At 38.2% G+C, this 20,094-nt stretch overlaps 1 protein-coding gene across 3 annotated transcripts; it reads left to right on the plus strand.

The window, feature by feature from the left end:
* The first annotated feature begins 1,774 nt into the window (after positions 1 to 1,774).
* RSPH4A (radial spoke head component 4A) lies at positions 1,775 to 18,689 on the plus strand. Of its 3 annotated transcripts, none has more exons than XM_008007244.3 (6): positions 1,775 to 2,839; positions 8,331 to 8,565; positions 13,194 to 13,934; positions 15,132 to 15,276; positions 15,999 to 16,116; positions 17,920 to 18,689. In XM_008007244.3, the coding sequence occupies exons 1-6, from the start codon at positions 2,154 to 2,156 to the stop codon at positions 18,152 to 18,154; spliced, it is 2,160 nt and encodes a 719-aa protein (XP_008005435.2). In that variant the 5' UTR covers positions 1,775 to 2,153; the 3' UTR covers positions 18,155 to 18,689. The 3 variants fall into 3 exon arrangements, with proteins under 3 accessions (XP_008005435.2, XP_037856911.1, XP_037856912.1); XM_038000983.2 differs by having other exon boundaries at positions 13,194 to 13,964; positions 17,920 to 18,655; XM_038000984.2 differs by having other exon boundaries at positions 13,194 to 13,964; positions 15,132 to 15,236; positions 17,920 to 18,056.
* The last annotated feature ends 1,405 nt before the right edge of the window (positions 18,690 to 20,094 follow it).

Here is a 20,094-nt window from a genome sequence, read left to right on the forward strand (position 1 = left end):
GCTGAGAGCTTTAGTCTTTATCTTAAGAACAGCAAGAAGCAAATTTAGGATTTGTCAAAGTCAAGTCAAAGATAAAGCTTTGTCAAGAGTCAAGAGTCAAGATAAAGCTCTGGACTGAAAATGAAGCAGGAATAATAACAGACAGTTATATTCTTCCTTTCAGTTGCTCTTCACTCCTAAACTGGAGAGATAAGCAAGCTACATCTGTTCCTTCATGCGTTCTTTCTCCTGGCCCTACTACCCTTCTCTGGCTTGTCTTTCATTTCTTTTTTCTTTCTTTCTTTTTTTTTTCTTTTGGACACAGGCTTTTTTGACTCCAGTCTGTTGCCCAGGCTGGAGTCCAGGCCTGTCATTCAGGCTGGAGTGCAGTGGCACAATCTCAGCTCACTGCAACCTCCGCCTCCTGGGTTCAAGCAATTCTCCTGCCTCAGCCTCCAGAGTAGCTGGGATTACAGGCACTAGCCATAATGCCCAGCTAATTTTTGTATTTTTGTAGAGACAGGGTTTTGCCATGGTGGCCAGGCTGGTCTCAAACTCCTGACCTCAGGTGATCCACCTGCCTTGGCCTCTCAAAGTGCTGGGATTACAGGCGTGAGCCACCGCGCCTGGCCCTCTGGCTTGTCTTTCAAAGAAAAAAGACAAAAGTGCTGGGATTACCTGCATGAAAAAAGACAAAGTGCTGGGATTACAGGCGTGAGCCACCACACCTGGACCTCTGGCTTGTCTTTCAAAGAAAAAAAAAAAGCCTCCATTACAGCTTGCCAGCTGCAAGGGAGAAATTAAGGGGGAAAAATGCTAACTTCTTGCACCAATTACCAAAAACCCCCAGAATTTATTGTTCTAGTATATTTTAATGTTTTGTTTTTAGAAATTCAAGCATTCTAAATCCCAGACATTTGACTTTAAAGAGTCTCTGTACCAGCAGAAGTTATATTCAACATTTTGTGTGTGGGCACAGTTTTTATCAAATTTTAGTCTGTGATTCCCTCACCACACCGAATGGAGGAGTATTATGTTCTTCCATGAAGTTAGAATTTAGAGCAACATCTTGCTAAATAGAAGTTATATCAGTGTAAACTGTCAAATGCCAAGTATTTGTTGGTATATTTAAAAAGAGAAAGAAATACAAAACAAATAATTAACATTAAATACTTTAATTAATGTATGGTTTATAGTTAAGTCCAGATATGATCCAATCTTCTATACCTTCTTCATATTGGAGACTGCATACTATAAATGGTCATAATCTTGACCTTAAATCATTGCAAAATTATGAATTTACATTTACATTATCAAATAAAAATTATATTATGCCAATATAGTTTAGTGTTAATTTGAAAACGGGTAACCCACGAATTGCCTATTTAAAAGTTTTCTGTATTGCCTTATCCTCAAGTATAATATTCTGCCTAATCATCAGGAGATTCCTTATAAGCAGGAAGAACAAAACTCAGGACTGCTTTGTCTATTCTCCGAGTCTTTAGAGTTGGTTGGTTGTAGCTGATGCACGCTAAATGTGAGGCTTGGGCTCTCATGGTCAGCACACTGGGGTCCCGTTGTCACCTGCATCTCCAAGATTACCAAGGTCGGTCTCTTCCGCCCTCTCTCCCCGTCTCTCTCCCTCTCCCTCCCGCCCTCCCTTTCTCTCTTCTTCCCTTCCTTCTCTCTCTCTCTCACACACACACCCTCCACACACACGCTTCATGGATATACTGTCCCTCCACTAACGCACCACTCGCTCCTCACAGCACAACTTGGATCAAAGTCTCAGACCCCTGAAGATCTCTCGCATGGGGTCGCCATTCTTCCTGCTTTGTGCTCAAGGCACAGGACCTGGAGTTCTCAGTTTCCAAGCAAGACTGGTCGAGTCTAAGTCGGATTGGCTGCGATAGAACGAGGTTATACCAAATCACAAAGCTAGGATTTTCATCTCTCTCTTAGTCTCCGCCCTCGAATCCTGGCAACAGGGCGCTGTGTGTTTTTCTGAGAGGAACCCGGCCTGGGGTTGCTATGGAGATAGGACGCAGCAACTTACAGAGCAACCAGGACCCAGAAATCGCTTAAGAGACCGCGGCAAAGTAACTGAACTGAATTGCCTTCTTCCATATTTTCACGCCTCTTTCATCCAGAACACTTTTTCTCGAACTGCTTCCATGGAAGACTTAACCTCCCCGAAGCAAGAAAAAGAAAACCAAGAAGAACTAGGGGAAGCAAGGCAGTCATGGGAAGGAAAGACAGCAGCTTCTCCCCAATATTCTGAGCCTGAGTCGTCTGAGCCCTTGGAGATGAAGCAGGGGCCAGAAACTGGACGCCAGTCCCGAAGCAGCCGTCCTTGGAGCCCCCAGTCCAGAACCAGGACGCCTCTGGGTGGCCCCGCGGGGCCAGAAACATCATCACCTGCTCCTCACTCTCCGCGGGAGCCGTCTTCCACTCCTTCTCCCCCGGCTCCGCCCAGACAAGACCTCGCGACACCACCTCAGTCAGACAGGACCACGAGTGTGATTCCTGAAGCTGGGACGCCTTCTCCTGATCCTTTGGAACAATCATCTGATAAAAGAGAATCAATTCCTCTTCACACAAGCCAGTCAGAGCGAAACACCTTTCAACAGTCTCAGCAACCCAAACCCCACCTGTGTGGACCAAGGGACGTGAGCTATAACAACGCTAAACAGAAAGAGCTGAGATTTGACGTTTTTCAGGAGGCAGACTCAAACAGTGACTGTGATTTACAGCTGCCTGCGCCTGGGGGCTCTGAAGGGGCCCCCAGCATGCTTGAGACCGCCATTCAGAATGCTAAGGCTTACCTGCTGAAGACTAGTAGCAAGTCGGGCTTTAATCTGTAAGTCTCAGAGGGAAAAAAGATAAAAGTTTGGCAAAGCAAGAGGGTGTGTGAGTATCTCTGTGTGAGAGTGTGTTTCTGTGAGTGAATCAAAATATATTTGAAAAGATTGCATTAGTAAAAGAGAGTTAATGACATAACTCTGGATCACATGACTCAAAACACATCATTAATGGAGATTCTTATGCCTTCTTTTTCCTAACCTTTTTTTTTTTTTTTTTGGCTTTTCCTGCAGCTTCTTTAAAGATCCTAGGCACACACAAAAAATAAAACTTAGGAATTATGGAGTCTCGGGCTTGAAAGATACCATAAAGACCATAAAGTCCAAGCATCTCTGCAGGATGCTTGTGAAAAATAACTGTCTGCCAGTGAAAGCGATCACATGTCTCTCATCTGTAGATACTATCGCTTGCATGGCTTTTGAGTTCCCAACCCAGGCTGTGCTAGGGTGACCACCATCTCCGTTTGGCTGAGTGCTGAAAGTTCTTTATCCTAAGAAACCCCTTAGTCCTCACAAACTGGGAGAACTGGTCACTATACAAGCCACCTAGAACACATGCCATTTTATCCAAGTCTCTTAAAATGTGATGATCAATAGTCTACATATGTTCTGCCCATCCCATTATAGCTTGAATTTTAGAACTTATGACAGTATAGATTTCTATAGATTTTTGCTTCCAGAGTTACATAATGATAGGGTCAATAGTATTTTAGGGCTAGAAGGGATTTTGGAAAACATCTAATACAACTCATTAGTTTTTGTACATGAGGAGACCAAGTCATGGTGAACCTAATTTGCTCAAGATTCCAGTGGCTGACAACACTTACGGACTCTTACCTCTCCCTCCATCGCTAAGCTCCAGCCCCATGGCTGTTCCCTGTGCCCAGAAGGCTTCTTTTCTAAGTCTTTGGCTGGCTGGCTCCTCATTCTTCAGAACTCAACTTCTATGGAACACTACTAAAAAGCTTATTCTTTTCCTTCATAGCATTTAATGTCATGTATAATTTTATATACAGAGAGATAGACTTATATTTGATTATCTGACTCTCCCACTAGATTGCAGGCCCCCAGACGTCAGGGACTCTGAATTTTGTATACCACTATATACTTAGTGGTAGCACAGTGCTAGCAACTATTAATCGAGTAAGAAGAAATGAATGCTTTTTATATTATTTCACTCTACAACAACCAACATAGAAGACTTCTTGTTGTTGCTGTTGGTTTTGTCTTTGTTTTGAGACGGAGTCTGCTTTGTCGCTGGGACCGGAGTGTAGTGGCACCATCTCGGCTCATTGTAGCCTCTGCCTCCCGGGTTCAAGCAATTCCACTACCTCAGCCTCCCAAGTAACTGGGATTACAGGTGTGAGCCACTGCGCCCAGCCTCAACACAGAAGACTTCTGTGACAGGATGTTTGGGGTTCTGTTTTCCTATCCACAAGCAAGCAATCACTTCTGTAGTGGGCACCAACTAGGTGTCCTCTGATTCAATTCTGACATATCCACCTGGAGATAGCATCAGATTCCACAGGTTGAGGGCTCAATCCCACAAGACTTCCCCACACTTCCAATGCCAATCACAAGCCCCAGGCTGATTAACCTGTGCTTCTGACCAACCAGCTATAAATCAGGGATCCCACAACTCCCTCCTTGGGTTCGACTGGTGTGCTAGAGTGGCTCACAGAACTCAGGGAAACACTAATATTACTGGCTTATTATAAAGGATATTACAAAGGATGCATATGAAGAGGTATTGGGTAAGGAGTGCAAAGCTTCCATGCCCTCTCTGGGAAGGCCACCCTCCAGCAACCTCTATGTGTTCAGCTGGCAGATGCTCCCCGAAACCTGTTCTCTTGGGTCTTTTATGGAGATGTTATTGGATCGGCATGATTGATGACTGTGTAGAAATGTGACTTATAGGGGTATAATCTAATGCTAATAGACTGAGTGGGGAAACCCAGCAAGGTCTATCCAGATTCTTCTTGGCCTCTCTGTGGAGCATTCTTTCCTCCTTGATATGGAGCAGGACCTCTTTTGAAATGCGAGTCTTATGACCATCAATCAGACAAAGTAGGTTAGAGAATTTCATTATGGCCAGACATGGAGAAAGGTTAGAGTATACTTTCAGTTTCTAAGGCCTATCTTGGGGAGAAATGAAAAGCGGTATGAGACTTATGAGTCAGAAACTATGGATGAAAACCAATGTATACAAATCATAATTCCCAAGTTTTCACCATAATCTATTGGGGTGCTTCCTGATTAATCAGCAAATATTAAATGCCTACTGAGTATACATTGTGGCATATATTTACAGCTATTAGTAGGCTTTATGATATAGGAGATATAATTTTAAAGTCTAATGAATAAAAACATTAATGTATGATGTGAGAAATCTCATGAAATGTGAGATCAGTTTGAAATACTATTTATTAGTTAATCTTTTTTTTTTTTTTTTGAGACAGAATCTCACTCTGTCCCCCAGGATGGAGTGCAGTAGCATGATCTCGGCTCACTGCAAGCTCTGCCTCCCAGGTTCACGCCATTCTCCTGCCTCAGCCTCACGAATAGCTGGGACTACAGGCGCCCGCCACCACACCAGGCTAATGTTTTTTGTATTTTTAGTAGAGACGTGGTTTCACTGTGTTAGCCAGGATAGTCTCGATCTCCTGACTTCATGATCTGCCTGCCTCAGCCTCCCAAAGTGTTGGGATTACAGGCGTGAGGCACCACACCCAGCCTATTAGTTAATATTTTAAACTACAATTTACTTAAGCTGCAAGAATGTAATTTGCTACCCTGTAGTGGATTCTACTTGAATTTCTGATATAAACTTCTTGACATATTGCCCCATGTTAGATAACAAGCACGAATTTACAAACTGTTAAAATTGCAAAGGAACACATTACAAATACTTGTGAGTTCACTAACAATTTAAAACTGAATGCAAAAACATGAGAAATTTTTCTTTATTGAATTATTTTATAATTGATATTACTTACATATCTAAATTTAATTTTATTTCCAAATGCTGTCTCTGAGGTAATAAGTGAATATCTTCCATAATATTCACTGCTATCCTCTAAGTACTTTAGTGCCTGCAGTTCAAAATTGTTTACTAAAAGATGACTTTAACTCCATCTCTTATATGCAGATCTAATTTGAGAGCCATAAAAGCTATTTTTCATGGCAATTTAAACTATCTTTACTGAAATATGGAATCTGAAAATAGTGTTTCATCATTGAACTAAAAAGCTATAGGAAAGAATTGCTTGCTCCTTTTCTTCCATTAAAAAAATAAATTGTTAATTCTCCCTAATAGAAAAAACTATAATTGTAAATTAAAACCTAATACATATATTTCATAATTTGACACAAAGGCATTTTCAGGCGTGGACTTGAATAAAGCACATATATGCATTATATTGAAACCTGAAAAATAAAATGAAAATTTGGACTGAGAGTCCCTAATTTGATGCCATCCACATCTGCTACTGAAGCAGATCAAACCCTTTCATTATTAACCCAGCTATTGCCCAATAACGAACAGTGTTTTTAGTCTGGAGTCTTGTCCATGAGTTTTCTTTTTTTATTTTCTTTTTGAGACGGAGTCTCACTTTGTCACCCATGCTGGAGTGCAGTGGCACGATCTCAGCTTATTGCAACCTCCGCCTCCCGGGTTCAAGTGATTCTCCTGACTCAGCCTCCCCAGTAGCTGGAATTACAGGTGCCTGCCACCACACCTGATTAATTTTTGTTTTTTTTTTTTAATAGAGACGGGGTTTTACCATGTTGGTTAGGCTGGTCTTAAATTCCTGACCTCAGGTGGTTCACCCACCTCTGGCTTCCAAAGTGCTGGGATTACAGGCAGCCACTGCGCCCAGCCTTCTCCATGAGTTCCAACAGTGCATGAATATTAAGGAAGCTTGATGAAGTTTTAAAGAAACTTCTAGTCAAAATATTTCTGTTCATTTACAAGAATTATTTGAGGAAGTAATTTTATATTCTTCAAATACCATATAATATTTTTTAACTGCCCTTTACATTGATCTCCCATATAACATACATCTTTTTCTTTGACATTTCTGAGGTCATTAGATAAATATAAACATTAAATGAAAAAGAAAAAACAAAAAATAAAGCTTGAGTCAATTAATAGAAAGTAGGCAATTATTGAATAATTATTTATTTTGTTTCACTATAATAAGAGAGGAGATATATAAAACCCTAATCTTGGCTGTGAAGAAACTACTGCAGTTGCTGAATAGGAAATACATAATGTAATAAAATTTTAGAGCAGCACATCATTGTTCTCAGAAAGAACCCCTCTGAACCGGGGAAGGATGATTTTGGGGAATGACTTGAGTGCTAAGTCCCTAAGAATGAAAGGAGTTTTAAATTATTTTTTGAGAGAAATTATATATATGGTTCACAGCAAGCAAAAGCTCCCAGGTAGAACTTAGCAAATACATGAAAGTAATGTTTATTAGAAGGTCTAAATGAACTAATAATTAGAAACAAAGTTGGAGAGATATGATGCGTATCCACCAGAGAAGCAATTTATATAAATCTCCACATTGAACAGAGGAGTATTTTCTCAAGAAAAGAGCACTTTGACAGGACACAGGAACACTTTGATAGACATTTTGGCCTCTTAACATTCACTTTGTAATTCTGGTATTTGAAAAAGCAAACACTAGCAGTTCTATATAAAATGTAATGAATTACTGAAAGGATAGAGGCAATTTCACTAATTCAGTTGTGAAATAAAAATCTAGGGCAGTGTTTGTAATAGAATAGAACAAAATGTTAGATTGTATCACATTTCAATAAAGGTAAGTAATATTTAATGGCACTTTTTTGTGTGTAAGTGGATGTTACAATATGAAATGCAAGATGGTCTGAGAAACACTGAAGTACCAATTGGCTTTAAAAAAAAAATGGAAAGAAAGAGAACAGATCTTAAAGACAGTCAACAGGATTAGAAATCAAATTGGATTGGGTGAGGGCGGGGGAAGGGGAATGGAAAAGAAGTTATAGTAAACAGTGAAAAATAATGTTAATAACTTTTAAATATATAACCAAAAGATTGTAATTTTAGAAATAAAATGTGAAAATGCACCTGATGTGGAATATGTATCATGCTCTAAAATGTTTTTCTTTAATAACTTAAACATCCTTATTATACTGGAATCATTTCCTGAGGAAAACTCTAGGATAAGTTATTTCTAGCATAGTAGAAATTACCTTAAGTGTTATCCACTGAAAATCTCTGAAGACTTTCAGTTATTGAAGTTCCCTAAAAACAAACTGAGTCTGCAAATAGCTGTTCAATAATTGCCTACTTTCTATTAATTGACCTAAGCTATATTTTTTCTTTTTTTGTTTTTCATTTAACGTCTATATTTATCTAATGACCTCAGAAATGTCAAAGAAAAATGCTTCTTCATATGCTCTTGACATGTATATTATCTGGAATTTTCTCTGTTTGGATAGATATGATCATCTTTCTAATATGTTGACCAAGATATTAAATGAGCGTCCTGAAAATGCTGTCGACATCTTTGAAAATATTAGCCAAGATGTGAAGATGGCACATTTTCGTAAAAAATTTGATGCACTCCACAATGAGAATGAGATGCTTCCAACATATGAAATAGCAGAAAAGCAAAAGGCTCTTTTTCTCCAGGGACATTTGGAAGGAGTTGACCAAGAATTGGAAGATGAAATAGTAAGTCACTACTATAAATTTTAATAATTAAATCTTAGGATTTTATTTCGGATGAATAGCTGTGGCTTTAAATTCATACCAACTGTATTTTATAGCTTTTTTTTTTTTTTTTTTTTTTTTTAAAGACAGGTGCCCAGGCTTGGAGTACAATGGCACGATCCTGGCTCACTGCAGCCTCTACCTCTCAGGGTCAAGCGATTCTCCCTCAGCCTCCCGAGTAGCTGGGACTTCAGGCACGTGCCACCATGCCCAGCTAATTTTTGTATTTTTAGTAGAGATGGGGTTTTGCCATATTGGCCAGGCTGGTCTCAAACTCCTGACCTCAAGTGATCTGCTTACCTTGGCCTCCCAGAATGTTGGGATTACAGGAGTGAGCCACTGCACCTGGCCTTTATAGCTTCTTACATAGTATTTGCATCTTATTTTTTGAAAGTATCTTCAAGCCTTCTTTAGTCAACCTCATTTCACACTACTCATTTCCTTGATTAGGGATTTCTTGTTTTATCATACTGTGTTTTAGTATTTTGCAAGCTAAAACAGATTGTTATAGGTTTGTATGCTAAGTTTCTTAATATTAGAGAAAAGGATTTCTTCACATTTTATATTCTCCAAGGTGCCTGGTGCAGATCTGGATGTACAGCTATCTTTTGCTAAAGATTTGTTGAATAATGAATAAATGTTAGATAATTAAAAATCAGGTTTTAAATCAAGTTGCATATTTATTAGAAAATTCAGAAGCACTTCTAATGTCATTTGTATTTTCTTCTAAGACAAGCTCCTTATGTTATGACTTGATATTATGTATATTACATCAATGGGACGTAATACAAGAGGAGAGGAGTAAAATACTTTTTTAAATCGTCATAGACAAAATGTTGAAAATATTTGGAGTTGGTGACAGAGATTGAAAAAAGCTATAATTAGAGAATAAAATCTTATATATCAAAGAAATTTTAATTTCAAATATTTCATAATAGTATTGGCTATTCTGTTTCCTAAATACTCATATACTTGTAATTTGTACACATCTGCTGAACTTACGTTCTGTTACCACTAGATTATTTAAGATGTGTCTATATGCTTTCAAATTTGATGTCTGGAGTAAGGTATTTTCAAAATAGCACTCTGTCAGGGAAGAGAGAAGAGAGACAGTAGATGCTGTCTCTAGGGTAAGCAGCCTATGAGGAGAGAGCTAACTGACAGTAAGATCTGTAGTACTCATACAGGTGATAGGTGTCAAGGAGTTGACATTGGACAGTTTCAACAAGGTGGCAGTTGGTTCTGTAGCCATATCCAGTGATGATGAGTCTGGGAGCGAACAGCATATGGAGATGAGGCAGATAGGCAGGCATTCTCATGCAGGAGTTAATCAAAGAAACTTCAGACTCCAGGGTAAGAATGGGTGCCCTTTATAGGCACAGCATTACAAAGTAGGACTTTGCGTCCTAAAACTAGGATATGGGGTGAGAATACAAATAAGCTGTTTTGATCATGGGACCTGGGCCCTTTAACTAGATTCCATAAATCTTCCTCATAAGGGATAAGATTGGCTTTACAGCCTGGAACAGCTGAGTCATCAGGTGAAGATTAAAAGCTCCACCTCAGAAAGTAGAAAGATGCAGGAACAGATAGACGGAGGTCTCTCTGATGCATTGAAATATGAACTACATGACCAACCCTGTCCCTGACTTACATGTTTAGAGTGTTCATGTTTTTATTCCTGCCTTTAACCACACCAGAATTCATTTGCTTAGTCTTCAGCATTCATTTATTCATTCACCCATTTATTCATACACAATGTGACTACTGCATTCCAAGTACTGAGATACACATGGGAAAAAGACTTTTCTGACTTTAAGTTGCTTACGACTTAGAGAAAGGCAAAAAAGACTGGAAAGCCATTTGATTAGTGCAATAAAGAGCTAGCCTCATTTGATGGAGTAAACATGGGCTTTGGAGGTAGCCAGATCTGAGTTAGAATCCTAGTTCAACTAGCTTGATAGTTGTGTGATTTTGAGCAAGAGGCTAAACTTTCCAAGCCTTAAGGACAATCAAATGGCAAAAACCTGAGGGGTGGAGGTAGTATATATAAAGGATTTGGCCTATAATAGGAACTTAATAGTAGCAATTATTATTATATTGTTTTGACAAAATGATAAATGACAGAATGGAACAATTAACTCTGCTATTGGTAATTGGGCAAGGCTTTTTAGTGGAGGTAATATTTCATTTGGGCCATGAAGGATAAGCAGGAGTTCACCAGGGGAAGACTCTTAGAAATTAAATTCTTAGAAAAAAGAACAATAAAATAATCAGGAAAGATTATTTGATGTTTGGAAAAGTCGAGTGTGGGTTTGAGGGAGTGATTGATGGAAATGAAGCGAACAGAGTGCTTAAAGCCAGACTGTTCTTTGTGCGTTGATAAGTACCTTCTTTCTTGTAAACAGTAAGAAGTTTTTAAATAGAGAATAGCATAGTCTGACTTTTGGTTTAGAAAGATAACTCTGATCATAATATGAAAGATAATGAAAAAAGAAAGGTAGAATGGGGCCGGGAGGAGAGTGTTAGAAGCCTTCTGCTATAGCACAAGTAGTGAGGATGGTGACTAATGCAGTATAAATGAATACAAGAGGAGGAAATAATGCCAACAAATTTTTATGTGCTAGAATCAATAGGAATCTAACTACTTAAATATTGAGGGTCAAGGAAGTCAGAGGAAACAAAGATGACCAAACTTTCTGGTGTGAGAAACTGAGATGTCACTGGTGAAGAAAGAGTACATAGAAAAAAGAGAAAACTTTGAGAGAAACATGAATTAAATATTAAACTGAGGTATTTTTAGAATACTCAAGTGAAATTGATCAGAAGTGGCTAGAAATATGTGTAGAATATGGGAGAAAATCAGAGTTAAAGAAACTTTAAACAGCCACTTATCACTTGAAGTGGTGTGGAGAACTCTTCCAAGCATAAAGTGTTGAGAGATGCGATAAGTGAAAAGGATATTTTAACAACATCAACATTTGGAGCTCAAGAAATAAGGGAGCAATTAAAGAGACTTAAGATGAAATAGTTCTAAAGGGCCAAGTAGGATAGGTACAGCAAATGTCAAGGAAAGACTTTTGCAATCCTACATCAAGGCGATGAGGATTTTAAACAGTCATTATACTTATTTTGACACTACAATTATAATATAAATAATAGCATATCATTTGTAAGAATAGCAGAGCTCTCAAGTTCTTCATCTTGAGGGTCAAGGTTTGTCTTGCAAGTTTTCTTGACCTATAGTTGAAGTTCTTTCCTACTTTTTCACAAATGTGTTTCTTTTTCTTTCTTTTTTCTTTTTTTTTTTTTTTTTTTTGAGATGGAGTCTCTCTCTGTGATCCAGGCTGGAGTGCAGTGGCGTGATCTCGGCTTACTGTGAGCTCTGCCTGTCGGGTTCACGCCACTCTCCTGTCTCAGCCTCCTGAATAGCTGGGACTACAGGTGCCCGCCACCACACCCGGCTAATTTTTTGTGTGTTTAGTAAAGATGGAGTTTCACCATGTTAGTCAGGATGGTCTTGCTTGTGATCTGCCTGACTCAGCCTCCCAAAGTGCTGGGATTACAGACGTGAGCCACCACGCCCAGCCTTCACAAATGTGTTTCTATGGTTCATTTGAGACTCTGCTTATTCATTTCTCTGTATTTCTTTTGTGGAATTTTTTTTATTTCTCTCATTTTAAATTCAAAATAATTTATTATAAGTAGGAGGAGCATCTGACTACATTATGTCTTCAAGTATAGACATGAGTACTTTATTATATGTTCCTTTTATTTATTCCATACATTACATTACACAGACTATATTAATTTTTAGTGATCCTATATATATAAAACCATGCACTTAATAAATGTTTATTATTTTTAAAGATATATAGTAATATAGACATATGTAAAACTATACTTTGTTCTAAACATATATGTACATAGTTATTCTACATCTTATTTTAGGATAGTAAGGGAGTCACTTAAATATTTTTTATAAAACAGGAATGTTGAATTTTTATTATTCATAGTGATTATTAAATTTTCTCTACCTATGTACATAAACAAGGTAGCTATTATACATTAATGAGTATAAGATACAAGAGAAGCTACATTTATAAATAATGAGAGAAGAACAGAGATTCAGGAATTATCATACTTTGATCTAAGTATTTTTGTTTGTTTTTTGACATGAAGTCTCACTCTGTTGCCTAGGCTGGAATGCAGTGGTGCAATCTCAGCTCACTGCAACCTCCTCCTCCTGGGTTCAAGTGATCCTCCTGCCTCAGCCTCCCAAGTAGCTGGGACTACAGGCAGGCACCACCATGCCCAGCTAATTTTTGTATTTCTATTAGAGACGGGGGTCGCACCATGTTGGCCAGGCTGGTCTCGAACTCCTGAGCTCAGGTGATCCACCCACCTCAGCCTCCCAAAGTGCTGGGATTACAGGTGTGAACCACCGTGCCCAGCCAATTTGATCTAAATCTTGAGAGAAATGTCAAAGAAGTGGTGGAGAAAGTAGAATATCAAGATACATAAAAAAGACAAGGGAAGCAAGCATTTGTCTTATCGATAAATTTTAACCATAGCATTTGTTTCTGCAGGCAGAAAACGCTCTTCCAAATGTAATGGAGTCAGCTTTTTATTTTGAACAAGCTGGAGTTGGTTTGGGCACAGATGAGACATACCGCATATTTCTTGCCCTCAAACAGCTTACTGATACCCACCCAATCCAAAGATGCCGCTTCTGGGGAAAGATCTTGGGTCTGGAAATGAATTATATTGTAGCTGAAGTGGAGTTTCGTGAGGGGGAAGATGAAGAGGAAGTGGAAGAGGAAGATGTGGCTGAAGAGAGGGACAATGGAGAAAGTGAAGCTGATGAAGATGAGGAAGATGAACTACCAAAATCCTTTTACAAGGCCCCACAGGCTATACCAAAAGAAGAAAGTAGGACAGGTGCCAACAAATATGTCTATTTTGTTTGCAATGAACCAGGAAGACCATGGGTGAAGTTACCACCAGTTATACCTGCACAAATTGTTATTGCAAGAAAAATCAAGAAATTTTTCACTGGGCGATTGGATGCTCCCATTATAAGCTACCCACCTTTCCCAGGAAATGAGAGTAATTATTTACGAGCGCAAATTGCCCGAATTTCAGCAGGAACCCACGTCAGTCCTCTAGGATTTTATCAGTTTGGTGAAGAGGAAGGAGAGGAAGAAGAAGAGGTAGAAGGTGGGCAAAATAGCTTTGAGGAAAACCCTGATTTCGAAGGCATCCAAGTGATTGATCTAGTAGAATCCCTATCCAACTGGGTTCATCATGTACAGCATATTCTCTCTCAGGTACGAGCTTTGCAGTTCTCAATCTATCAGGTAATTAAGCAAATATTCATTAAATTATCACTATAATGCATGAAGATATACAAAATAAAGGCCTTTGGATTCTACTTAATAGGCAGGAAAAGAGATAATTAAAAACACAGCCAAAAATGCAGAGTAATATAAAACGCCGGTGTCTATATAATTGTCTATATAACTGAAGTTCCCAGGGATCTCCAAACAGACTTTATTTTCTATTTGAAAATAAAACACATTCTTCTGTGGAACATTTGACAAATGATGTACAGATTTAGATTTGTGTGTTCTGCAATTACGCAATTTTTTTATATGTTTAATATAGATGGGTAAATTAATTTTGAAAAGTTCTTTAATTTTATCTCTATAATACATGTAGCTTTTATGTCAAGAACAGTAAGGGATTATAACAAAAACAAAAAACAAAGAAACAGTGCTATATAGCAGTTATGTAACACCTATTGTTTCAGGTGTGCGTGTGTTTGTGTGTGTGTGTGTGTATAAGATTTAATCTTTACAACAACCCCATGAAACAGTATTATTATCCTCAATTTTCAGATGAGGACATAGAAACAGAGAGTTTAGGAAATGTGACAAAAGGAACATAGCTAATAAGGAACAGAATCAGATGTGAGACTGCACAGAATGGACCCAGTGCATCCACTTAACCCTTGTGCTATACTACCTCATCTGCAGGTAGAAAATCTTTATTATACTTTGATCTAGATAAGAGATACTCTTAGCTTTCTCTACATAAGAGTTAACTAAATGAGACATTATAAACCCTAAACCTCCATAAATAATCTTATTACCACATTTAAATGTTATTGTTAATAATCATTATCATAATAGCTTCAGCTCTCTCATAGATTATTTACCACAAACCAGTAAAATACACTCTTACCTTTTTCACTAAGGTTCTGCTAATTTTAAAATATAAGTGATAATTTTAAAATACACGTTCTGTGACTTCAAGAATTTGGCAAATTCTCAATATAAATAGCATGGCTTTTTCCTTGAAACAACCTAGATGAAACTAGCACTTGGAAAATGTACATAGAATGAATGAATGAATAATCGATTAAATTCCCACAGAGTGACGCTTCATCCTGATCAATTCAAATGAATGTTCTGAAATTTTAAGGTCCCCATTAGACTACTAAATCTTGCAACATTCATTCCCAGGGTCGCTGTAATTGGTTCAACTCCATACAAAAAAATGAGGAAGAAGAAGAGGAAGGAGAGGAAGAAGATGAAGAAAAAGAAGAGCCTGACTACATAGAACAGGAAGTGGGGCCTCCTCTTTTGACACCAATCTCTGAAGATTTAGGTTATTTTACATAACTATTATCACACACAGACACACAAACAATATAATATACTATGTGCGTTATATAGTAAATATGAGAGTTGGAAAGCTCTAAAAAGTGAACAAGAGCCAAGGTCTCATCCTCTTCCCATTCGTGTTCTGGGATGATAGGGAGTGAAGAATATAGCTAGCCACATCAATGTTGTCTGACAGAGGTTGAAGGAGTCATGCAGAAAGGAAACATAAGTTGGCTGTAGCGCTTTCTGGAAATGCTGACAATTGTCTCCTTTATTATTCTTGTCTTGCATTCTGCAGACCATAAACAAATGGCATAAATATTCTTGGTCCTGGTTTTTAAAAACTCTACTCTCATTCCTATATTCTTATTTCTTTCCTTTCAGTTTTGGAGTATTTGTGCTTGCAACCCTTGATCTCATTTAATAATAATATACCTTTCATTAGGCCATCAAATACTACTCACTCTACCACACAAGCCTCCTTCCCCTTAATAAAATTTCTTGTCTTGGTTGCAAAAATGGAGATATATATTTCAAATTCCATTGTTCCAAAACATTCATGAAGTACTCTCCTGATTTTGTTAAGCTGCTGCTGTTTTTTCTTTCTATATCAAATATATGTGTATCTGTGTTTGTGCATGCATGTGTGGATTTAAAAAAATAGCTTACACAGTAGATTCTTGTCTAGTCAGGAATTAAGCTTTTGCATTTCTCTTTGGGTTCCAGAGATTCAGAATATACCCCCTTGGACAACACGGTTATCCTCAAATCTCATTCCACAATATGCTATTGCAGTCCTTCAATCCAACCTTTGGCCTGGAGCATATGCCTTCTCCAATGGCAAGTAAGTATCTGATCACTTATAAAGCCATTTCTGTGATTAGTTAAGCTCTGGAAATTATAAATAACCACTACAATGTTAAGCTACTATCATTGTTTTCTTGTTGTTTTTTGTTTTGTTTTGTTTTTTGAGACAGAGTCTTGCTCTGAGTGCAGTGGCATGATCTCAGCTCACTGCAACCTCCGCCTCCTGGGTTCAAACTATTCTCCTGCCTCAGCCTCCCCAGTAGCTGGGATTACAGGCATGCACCACTGTGCCCAGCTAATTTTTTTTTTTTTTTTAGTAGATACAAGGTTTCACCATGTTAGCCAGGCTGGCCTCAAACTCCTAATCTCATGATTCACCCCACCTTGGCCTCTCAAACTGTTGGGATTACATGTTTGAGCCACCATGCCTGGCCGCTACTATCGTTTTAACGCATCTTTGGCATATTATGTGTGTTTGGCATAAAATTTATTAAAATAACATCTGTGATACACAATAAAACATCAAATTCAGGACATTAAGTAGTAATTCGGACTTCTACCCTTTCATCTTAATTATCAGTTTGTTGAAATAAAATACGGTTTTTCATCAATGATTATTTGGATAATGACTTATTCATTCACTTAGAAGATTAATGGAGGTATTTCTAAGCTGTATTTAAATTAGTTTAAATCTCAGATCATTTTTGTTGGAAATCTTGATAAAAGATAATTAAAATATGCTTTATTTAGGCTATCGCTTTCAAAGGAATTAAGATCAAGAGGACACTAAAAATAATTTTATCCCTTACCTAGAACATATACTTCTATTTGTCTTATGTTTCCATTTCTTTTCTAATAACCCAGTGTCAGAAGCTTAGCTTATCTGGAGAGAAAGCTGAGCAGCCAGGTGTTAGAGTAGCCATTAAAGCACAACAAGCTAAAAATGAGAGTTAAGCCTTTAATCATTTACTGTGATAGTATAAGCAAGAGAACGCTTTGACATCCCCGTTCCATTTCCCCCCGTGGAATGACCCTCTAGTGGAGAGTCAGGTGGATCAGCACAGATATGGCTATCATAGATGTGGAGGTGCTGGGGTCATCTCATTGACAAGGGAATCCTCAAACGGCTCCTGCAGTTTTACAGACCTGGAGACCAAGAGGAGGATGAGAGGGGCTGGAAGTGAAAAAGTGCTGAGCACAGAGAGCAGAGAAAGGAGGGGTTGGAAAGGTCTCTGCTGAAGGCCTCAGATAAAGAGACCTAGGAATGGAAGCACCTGGTCTAGGAATGCAAACATTGAAGAGCATGACTAGCCAAAGGGGCCAGCGTCCTTGACTGCAACTTCCCGTAAAGACAGCAATGCACTGTACCCCAAGTCTGGTGTGCCAGGTAAACTCTTTGTGATTGCCTATGGTCATACCTAAAAAAAGTAACACATAGGTTTCTAACCACAAGCCCAACTCCTTGCCCAGGCAGGAGTCTGCAGGGTTAGCTATTTTTAAATCTTTCTAACTTTGTGGAAGGTAATAACTTTTTTTTTCCTCCCCTGAAAATAATTGAAGGAAGAAAGGCTTTTGCTTGTGGTCTAGGTGTAGGGTACATTTTAACAGTGTCTAGTCCCACAGTATTTTTTTTAACCAGCTTAAGCAGTTTGAACAAAAACAATTCCCTGTGGTAGAAAAATCATTGAGGAATATTTTACTTCTAGCATTTTACATGTATTGCTTTTTAAATTATAGGACCATGATATTCTAAGTACTTTAATATTACAGAAGGGTCCATTTTTCTGAGAAATTATATAATGATCTTTTTTCTTTCCTTTTTTTTTTTTTTTACTTACAGAAAGTTTGAAAATTTCTACATAGGTTGGGGTCATAAGTATAGTCCAGACAATTATACACCCCCAGTTCCACCACCAGTTTATCAAGAATACCCCAGTGGACCAGAAATTACAGAAATGGATGACCCCAGTGTGGAGGAGGAGCAAGCTTTCAGGGCTGCACAAGAAGCAGTTCTACTTGCAGCTGAGAATGAAGAATCTGAGGAAGATGAAGATGAGGAAGATGATTATGACTAATAAACATAAAATTAGCCTGGTTTTATGTGACACTGATACACACATACCCCTTATATGAGACTAATTTTACACTTTTCTGTGTGTGTATATACATACACGTCAGAAATTATTCAACTGCAAAAGTCAATCTTGAAAATATCAAGCTTGAAATTTCATATGTAGAAATATTAACATTTTTATTGAAAGATACTCATGGGATTTTCCAGAGGCTAAATAACAGGCAATCACATCATTGTTCTGAGGGTTATGGATAATGGAATATGTGCTTGTACATTTTTGCTTTTAAAAGGGCTCAGGTTTCACATGGTCCAGGTGAGGTAAAATAATTAAAATAAATAAATAAATGGTCTCAGGTTTAATTTGTAATATGACAAACACTGGAAGATACAACCCACAGGAAATTCTTGGAAACATCAATACTTTTTTAAGAGTGCCAAGGGGTATGAAGACAAAAAATATTGTCACTAAAGTAATGTATTGTTAACCTTTGTAAAAACTGATCTCAGCATGTATTCTTAAACCTTTGTAAATACCTGAGGTCGTGACTGTGATATTGTGTGCAAACACTGTATAGCATATATATTCATTTTTCCTGAGATAGTATCATAATTCCATCACCTGCTTAAAACTGTAGGGAACACTGAATTTTTTTTTTTTTTTTTTTGGCGGGGAGGTGGTTGGGACAGAGTCTCTGTCGCCAGGCTAGAGTGCAGTAGTGCAATCTTGGCTCACTGCCACCTCTGCCTCCTGGGTTCAAGCGTTTCTCCTGCCTCAGCCTCCTGAGAAGCTGGGACTACAGGTGCGCGCCACTACGCCTGGCTTTTTTTGTATTTTTTGTAGAGATGGTGTTTCACCATGTTAGCCAGGCTAGTAAATTTTCAACCCTTTTGTTACTTCTCAAAGTCTTCTCAGACTCCTCTTTCATCCTACAGAAATTGATTTGAACTGATTGGGGAAAAATGATTTGCTTTGCACAGATATGGTTAGCTGGATACAGCCAGAGACTTGACTTATATTTTCTAGCACTACTTCTCTAAAACATTATTTTCCCTCACTAAAAAAACATTTTTAAGTCCTATATGTACCAGATATACCTGTGGCTATGACTAAAAATTAGGCACTACTCTTGAAATCATAGAGCTTTCACTGAAGAGAGAACTATAAAAAGGTAAATAGAAATGTAAAATCAATTGCAATTTAGCAAGTGTTGTGATACAAATATTACAGGTAACACAGAACAGTGCTTCTCAAATTCTATAATAAAGGAATTTTGGTAAGTTAAAAAAAAATTCCAATCCATTACTGTTTTTTTAAAAATAAAATGACACAGGAGTTCTCAACATCTGTACTTACCTTGTCACAGACCTTCAGTTTGCAGATCAGAGATCTGCACTTGGAGTAACATTGTTGTCAAACACTTAAGATGACTGACTTCAGACTTCAGCAAGTCAGGAAGCACTTCTAAGAGCCACCAGGTGGAGTGCTATGGGAGAAGGTTCTTGGTGGCATCAGCTGCATCCTGCCAAAGGACTTTTGGCTGAAAGGAATGAAATTTCAACTGCAAGAAGTGGTGAGAGATAAGCCTGCAGGGGCAAAGCAGGGCTATAGCGTGTAGGAAGTCTGGATTTTACCCATGAACAGTGAAGAGAATTACATTAGAAAGTCACACAAACATTTGTATTTGAGAACATTTTGCTACAGTGTAGATGGATGAGAGAGAATCCAGACTTGAGACAAGAAGACCAGTTAGGAGGTTATCACATTATCAGGTAACACAGTAGCTCAACCTGTAATCCCAGCACTTTGGGAAGCCAAGGCAGGTGGATCGCCTAAGGTCAGGAGTTTGAGACCAGCCTGGCCAACATGGCGAAACCTCATCTCTACTAAAAATACAAACATAATACAAACATCAGTTGGGTATCATAGCATATGCCTGTAAT

Source organism: Chlorocebus sabaeus, chromosome 13, assembly GCF_047675955.1.
Source record: "Chlorocebus sabaeus isolate Y175 chromosome 13, mChlSab1.0.hap1, whole genome shotgun sequence".
Taxonomy (NCBI): domain Eukaryota; kingdom Metazoa; phylum Chordata; class Mammalia; order Primates; family Cercopithecidae; genus Chlorocebus; species Chlorocebus sabaeus.

Coding starts and splice junctions, on each gene's coding strand:
- RSPH4A (XM_038000983.2), top strand. CDS start 2,154: ATGGAAGACTTAACCTCCCCGAAGCAAGAAAAAGAAAACCAAGAAGAA. Junction 2,840..8,330: donor AGCAAGTCGGGCTTTAATCT/GTAAGTCTCAGA, acceptor CTGTTTGGATAG/ATATGATCATCTTTCTAATA. Junction 8,566..13,193: donor AAGAATTGGAAGATGAAATA/GTAAGTCACTAC, acceptor TTGTTTCTGCAG/GCAGAAAACGCTCTTCCAAA.